Source organism: Monoraphidium neglectum, assembly GCF_000611645.1.
Source record: "Monoraphidium neglectum strain SAG 48.87 unplaced genomic scaffold scaffold02453, whole genome shotgun sequence".
Taxonomy (NCBI): domain Eukaryota; kingdom Viridiplantae; phylum Chlorophyta; class Chlorophyceae; order Sphaeropleales; family Selenastraceae; genus Monoraphidium; species Monoraphidium neglectum.
Window position 1 is genome coordinate 954 of NW_014011175.1, and position 6879 is coordinate 7832.

A 6879-nucleotide genomic window follows, 5' to 3' on the forward strand; every position below is an offset into this window, starting at 1 on the left:
TGGTAGAAGTGTGTGAGGGGCGGAGGTGATGGGTGCCATTGCCGGCCGTGCGCCTTTTCTACGGCTGTGAGAGGCTCTACAACACGCAACGCCCCGCATGCATCAGGAGTCCGGCCCTTGGCTGGTGTTGTGCGAGTAGATCGCTGCAAGAACGCGGGGGCAACAACCTCGCAGCACCTGCAGCTTAAAAAGCTGCCGCGCGCGCCCACCCACGCCACCCACCTCTTCTCCCTGGCCTCTGCCTCCTGCCTGCGCTTGTCGCGCTCCTCGTTGCGCTTGCGCCACTCCTCCTCACGCGCCTGCGATTAACGGCCAGCGCGTTGCAGCCAACCCGTCGGTCAAGACGGCTTCGTGGAGGGTTGAGCAGCGGGCTGTCCTGCCTGCGGCCACCGCAAGCGAGCCCCCGCCTACAGCCCAAGCACAGGCCGGGGATGCCGTTGTGCACCGAGGGGGACGCCAGGAGCCAGAGCGTGTTCCCCTCACCCCTCACGCGCGCCCACGCGCTTGCATACCATGCTTACACATGACCACAGGCGCCTATGCTTGTCCCGCATCTCGGTACTTCCTGCAGTCGATGCACCCCACGCACCTGCTTCTGCTCCTCCTTGCGCCGCGCCTGCGCCTCTGGGTCAAACGCCTCGCCCCACTTGATGTCCTCCTTTATGCCAAGCGCCTTGCGCAGCTTCTCCATCTGCTCCTGCTTGCGCGCAGCCACCGCGTGCGTCTCGTTGCTGCGAGGGAGGCCGGCGGTTGGGAGGTGTGAGTGCGCCGGAAGGGTCTGGCAGACAAGCGCCAGGGCGAACGTGTGAGGAAAGCGGGGAGCTGCAATCCGCGTCGCGCTCTGATGTGTGTGCCAGAATGCGCCATGAGAGACGCGGCGCGCTGCTGCACACGTGGGGCATGCGTGCTTGGTTTCTTGCAGACGCGGATGCAAATGCGCTTGCAGCTGGGAGTGGTGAGGAGAAGGGGGGGGGACGTGGCCGCCGCGCACCTGGCGTCCGCAGCGGCTCCGCTCTGCTGCTTCTCAAACTCCTCCTGCAGCTTCGCCCTCTCCTGGGCCAGCAGCCCCTCTATCTCGGCCGCAGTGTGCCTGCGAGGACGAGTATGAGGACGATGGGGTGGGGTGGCTGGTTGGGTGTATGTGTGCGGGTGTGGGGCAGGTTGACGCAGGGCAAATTGTACTGCCGTGGTTGAACAGTGCTGATGCGCCGGAGCACGGACATGCTGCGGTGGCACCAAAGGGGCAACCGCCGCACGCGCCGCCAGCACTGCAAGACCACGTCCACCTGGGCCCTCACCCCGCCTCCTCCAGCTGGTCGCTCAATTCCAGCAGCTTTATCTCCAGCTGGCGCCTACGATTGTGCTCCAGGATCTCCTTGTTGGGCTTCCTGTCGGTGTGCTGCGGGCCATCCTGGCCGTCGCCAAACTTGGGCACTGGCGCGCGGCGCAAGTTGAACTTGTTGGTCTGTACATGGCCGCTGGTGCCTGTGCCGCGCGGCGTGAGGATTCCCACTCCGTTGTACATCCTGACAGAAGCTCAAGGCGAGCTGCAGGGTCGAGCCAGGCCGCTCTGGGGCCCGGAGCAGGACGTGTGCCTGCTGAAAGCAGCCGCCGACGCGCAGTAGCGTCTCAAGCAGCAGTTTATACTGTATGTAAACTGTAGCTGGGTGTGAGGGTGCACTACAAGCGACTGGGAGGCAGCTGCCTGCAGTTGATCTGGCTGCAGCGAGGAACGGGAACGCCCTCACACATGTAAGACTATTGAAAATTGTCCAAGTGTGGTTGCATGTGAGACTATACGGTACTATGCGTGATCTGTGACTTTGCAGTGCTCCCCCTCCTGTGTTGTGTGTTGTGCTGTGCTGCTGTGCTCAGCACGTTATGGCTGCTTTCAGACCTGCAAGCATGTGTTCCAAACCTGATACTAGGCTTTACATTTCTAGTCTGACAGAGCCTCACAACCTGCTGCCAGCCCCTGCACTTGGCACACATTGGCCGCCGACATCAGCTGAAGCAAGCTGCTGCATCAGACTCTGGATCCGCGTGTCCCTGCCCTGCCGAGCCAGTTGCGTCCTGCACCTGGGTGGGACAGACCAACCTCCCCAGACAGAGCACAATATTACATTCCGAGGACACGGCTCCTTGCGCACGGGCCCGTGTAGAGGCTCTGCGTACGCAAGCCTCAGCTGCATCAACACAAATTCCTGGGCTGCGGGGTCCAGCAAATGAGCCAGAGGCGAGTCAACTGGCACTCAGTGGCAGCAACATCACCCCTCTCCACATGCCCCAGCAAAGCCCAGCACCCTTCGGGCGCACACGCCGTGTAGAAATCAGATCTTCCTCCAACGGCCGCAGGCACCCGTCGCCGCAAAGACGGCGTGGGTTGCCCTGGACGCGGCATACAACCCTCCTTCCAACGTGCACAGGGCACAGGAACTCTTCCATTGCAAAGCGGCCGTGCGCTGCGGAGCGGGCGGCATCAAAAGGTGGCAAACCAGACAATGTGGCCGAGGCGGTTCTGCATGCCATGCCACAAAATGGCAAGTGTGATGCGTCTGCGTATGAATAAGCGTCGCGTCTCCCCGTCCAGCTTTGGTGAGTTTTTCCTGCAGCACCGCGTGTAAGCCGCACTTCAAACAAAAGCACGCGGGCCGGCGTGCAACCAAGTCCAGTGCAGCAGACCCGGATCGCCGTGGGCCATCGCAGAGTTGTCCATTCCCTACCATCCTCCCGACACCCTTTGCCCCACCCTGCTCCGCCCCAACACTGGGCCACCCCACCGCGTCAGGGTGCCCGGCCACACCAAACCCGTCCGCCCAGCCCATCCAGGGGCCTGAGCAGCGTGCACATTGCAGCCCTGTGGCCGCGGAAGCGGCAGCCTCCTGCGCCATCCGCCCTCGTTGGCCCCCCACGCGCTCCGTGTGAGCCAACAGCGAACGGCAGGGAGCCAGCTGGGCATGGCAGCCCCCTTAGGCGCCACCGGAGCCGTCCGGAGCCCGGCGGTCACACGACCGCCGCGCCGGCCGCGACAGGAGACCCGAGGTCGGACGCGGCGCCGCTGCTGGCCGCGCCGCCGCTCTCGTCGTCCTCAAACCGCACGCGCTTCATCGACAGCGCCAGCCCCTTGGCCCACGCGCGCGCGGCCGCCGCGGCGGCCGCCTTGCCCGCGCCCGTGGCGGCCCCCTCGCCCTCGTCGCCGCTGGCGATGCTCCTGTCGTCGCAGCTGCTGCCGGAGTCGAAGCTCGAGGACGGGGCAGAGCTGAAGGAGGGCATGTGGCGCAGCACACCGCGCGGCGCGGCCGCGGCGAGGCCGGGGCTGCTGCAGCGCGACGACGCCGCGTCGTCCACGCCCGCAGGCGCGCCCGCGGCGGGGTCGGGGCCAAAGGTGTAGTACGACACGCGGCCGCCGGTGGCCAGCTCCTGGGCGGTCGCCGACTGCACGCCGTAGCCGGGCGGCGGCGCTGCGAGGGAACCCCAGGCGTAGCCGCCGCAGCGGCTGGCGGCGTCGACGGAGAGGGAGGCGGAGAGGCTGCCGGGGCGGAAGATGGCGGCGATGCGGGCGAGCATGTCCGCGGGGCAGAAGGCGTCGGCATCAAAACCGGTGACCTCCACGCTCGCATAGGAGAAGCCATCCTCGGGCCTGGGAGTGCAGGGGCGGGCGGGGGTCCGTGTTGGTCGAGCTGCAAGCGCGCGTGTGACTCTAGGCCGGACCAGGGCTTGCCAGGCGCAGGCCGACGCGCAAAGGGGCACCGCCCCTTCGCTCAGGACTGGTGCTCGCCAAGGCCACGTCAGAGCCAGGCTTCGTTTGACAGATTCGAACCCAACTCCCCCACTCTGTTTGCATGATCTTCTGACAATCCCTGACCCTTCCCCCTTGCTCCTGCCCCTGTTCGCCAAAGCCCCCCGGCTCACGTGATGTGGATGGTGATGAAGCCTCCCCCCAGAATGCCGTTCATGGAGTAGCCGCACGGCTCGAACACGTAGTCATCGATGTCGGCGCCTGGGGGTGGGGTGTGGAGGGGGAGGGGGTGAGCGGGGGCGCAGGGCGCTGGGTGGGGGGGTTGGGGGTTGGTTGCGCTCTGATTGGCGTGATGGCGGGTGGTGCAAGGGAGGACAGCTGTTGTCGGAGGGGTGCAGGGGCGGCCGGGCCCCCGCCGGCTGTGCTTGTGTGCGCAGGAAGGTGGAGGTAGGTATCCGCCACACGCCAGTGAGAGACGATCCAGCCTGCAGCAACAGCCTGCTGCTGAGCGGCTGCGTGGCCCTGGCGCAGTCTTGTCACGCTCATGAGGCAGCCCTGTTGCCGAGACTGCTGACATCTCCACCGCCACAACAGGCCCCCCCCCTCAACACACCCTCACCCGGCACGAGCCCGCGGATGCCGGTGTCAGTGGTGGTGCGCGCCGCGCTGACAAAGGCGGGGTTGTCGCGGTAGAACGCAGCAGCCGCCACACGGCAGAGGTCCGTCATGCACACCTGGGACGCAGGGGCGGCATTCGACGCGCGTTGAGCTGCTGGTGGCGCCCACCCGTGACAGGGTCCCCTCAGCGCATGAGCCTGACATCCTGTTGCGGCAGGGCCTGGGTGCCAAGTACCGTTGGGAGTGCGGGACCCAGCGCCAGCGAGGCCGCTTTCGCCCCGCGCCCCTTGATTGAGGTGATTGCCCGCCGCCTCCCGCCACTATCATATGCGCACATGCTGCAGCACAGCGCTGCGGCGCACCTCAAACTTGTGGAAGGGCCGCCCCGAGGGCGGGGCGTAGGCCGCGTCGGCCCCGTGGGCGTCCGCCACATACACATGCCACTGCGCGCGGGTGGCAGGGGGGTGCAGGGGGTTGCACCGGCTTCATGGTGGGTGGGTGACCGCGGGTAGCAGCATCATGCGCTGGCATGGCATGGGCTGCCAAGGGATAGGCGGCTCGCGTGATGGTGGTGGCACCAGCTCCCCCAACAACACCACCATGGCCCAACCCTCATCAGGCACTATGTGCCCCCAAAGCCTTGCTTCTTAATGGAGGAAACCCACACATGCACACTCGCACACACGTATGAGACCACACCACACACCTGCAGACCGTTGAACATGTCCCCCAGGACGTAGGCGCTGCCGCCGTTCCCCAGGTGGCCTGCACCATTTCAAGTAGAGGTGCAGCTTGGTGAGACGAGGCGGCAGGCGGGGTCGAGTGCCCAGGTCTCAGGGACCCCAGTGAGCCGTGCCGGCTGCGCACCACCCGCAGCAGGCAGGAGGGGAAGGTGCCGCGCTGATATTGATGTTGACACGCGGCTCCATCATGTTGAAGCACGAGAGCAGCTGCACATCGAGGTGGTGTCTGCCAGCCCGCTGACGAGGCTGTCCGGCCGGCCGGTCGGCCCTGTGTGTCCCGACCCACCAAAGTGTGTGCGCAGGAATCGTGCCTCCTGGTCAAAGCCCTCCCTGTAGGGCGCGGGCTGCTGCTCGGGGAACAGGAAGCTGGCACGGCTGTACTTGCAGCGGCGCGGCGCCATGCCCAGCCCCTGCGACGCCAGCTCCAGCAGCCTGGGGACCTGGGGGCGGCGGCGTTGGCGGGGAGCCGGGGCGCGTTTGATAGAGGTGAGGGCGCCCCCTCTCCGCCGCCGCTGCCTCCGACCATCGCTCTCCCCTGCTCGCGATCGCCCCCTCGTTTTTTTGCAGCACCCACCGCGTTGAGCAGCTTGGTGGTGCCGCACGTCTTGAGGACCCACTTGGTGGGGTACACAAAGAGGGACGATTCTGACAGCACGTACGCGTCCAGGTGGTCGTTGGTGCGGCTGGACACGATGGTGCAGGCCGCCAGGGACATGAGCTCGTCCAGCTGGGCGCGGCTCAGCGCGCGCAGGCCGGCGGCGGGCGTAGAGGCAGAGGGCGCAAAGTCGATCTCTACGCGCTTCTCGCTGCCCTCGAAGATGGGGTTGGGCAGGACCATTGAGGGGCGGCGGTCCGCCATGCTGTGTAGGTTAACGGTTTATGCGCTCCCGGGCGTGCTGCTGCTGTTGCGATCGTTGCTGCCGCTACTGTAGCTCCTGCTGCTGCTGATGCTGCTTCAAATGCGCCTACTAATGCGGCTGCTGTGGCTGCTGCTGCTGCTCCTGCTCCTGCTCCTGCTGCTGGCTTGGCGTGCGTAGCTGCCTGATGCTGTGGAGCAGCTGGTGCACGTGGCTGATGGGCTGCTTGATGCCCCACAATGCAGCTGTAGGCGATGCAGGGTTAGATTCGACGATGTAGGCACTGCAAGATTGGGCGGGCGGCGCGGCATATGGGTGGGTCGCATTGGGGCCTGCCTGGGGTAATCGAGTGATGTGCGGGCGCCGCTGGCGAGGGGGGGCACGGCAGGGGTGGACCTGGCGCCGCTGCAATGTGAAGGCGTCTGTTGTCCTTAGATGCTCGATGGTTCTATAATTTGTCTAGGCATTGATGCACCGCCCCAGGCTGCCCGCAACGAGAGCAGCCCGGCGCCGCACTCTATCGATGCACACGGCCCCTGCTGGGGAGACCTGTCGGGGTCATGTACCCACTACATTATCAAAACACATTCATCTAGACCTTACGCGCATTCCCCGACGCTCACATCACTGAAATTGGGAACGGAGTACCGCAGGGCGATGGCGACACGCTTCGAGAACGCTGGTTAGCCACTTGAACACTGGTTAACGCGATTGTAAACTTTGTATTACTGTAGCTCATCAGAGGTCAAAACGGTTAGGGGCAGAAATGGGCCTCATTAGTCATTCGGTCGACAGCAAATTGAGGTGGACCAGAAAGGGGTGTATGGAGCAGCTTGCCTGAGTCCCGGAAAAAATCAGCGCGCTGTGCTCTTTCGGAGGCCGAGGGAACCGGCAGGGGGTCGGTGCGGGGTACACCGTGCAC

At 65.3% G+C, this 6879-nt stretch overlaps 2 protein-coding genes across 2 annotated transcripts; both read right to left on the reverse strand.

Moving 5' to 3' along the window:
- Window positions 1-102: 102 nt before the first annotated feature.
- On the reverse strand, window positions 103-1525 carry MNEG_10772 (Pre-mRNA-splicing factor CWC21; the record flags this gene model as incomplete). Its single annotated transcript, XM_014040755.1, has 5 exons — window positions 103-121; window positions 223-299; window positions 590-731; window positions 992-1090; window positions 1299-1525. 5 exons carry the CDS (start codon window positions 1523-1525, stop codon window positions 103-105), a joined length of 564 nt encoding a protein of 187 aa, XP_013896209.1.
- Window positions 1526-3003: 1478 nt separating this feature from the next.
- On the reverse strand, window positions 3004-5959 carry MNEG_10773 (hypothetical protein; the record flags this gene model as incomplete). The annotated part of the gene is made up of 7 exons (XM_014040756.1): window positions 3004-3640; window positions 3913-4000; window positions 4359-4473; window positions 4720-4800; window positions 5064-5122; window positions 5387-5540; window positions 5675-5959. 7 exons carry the CDS (start codon window positions 5957-5959, stop codon window positions 3004-3006), a joined length of 1419 nt encoding a protein of 472 aa, XP_013896210.1.
- Window positions 5960-6879: the final 920 nt, after the last annotated feature.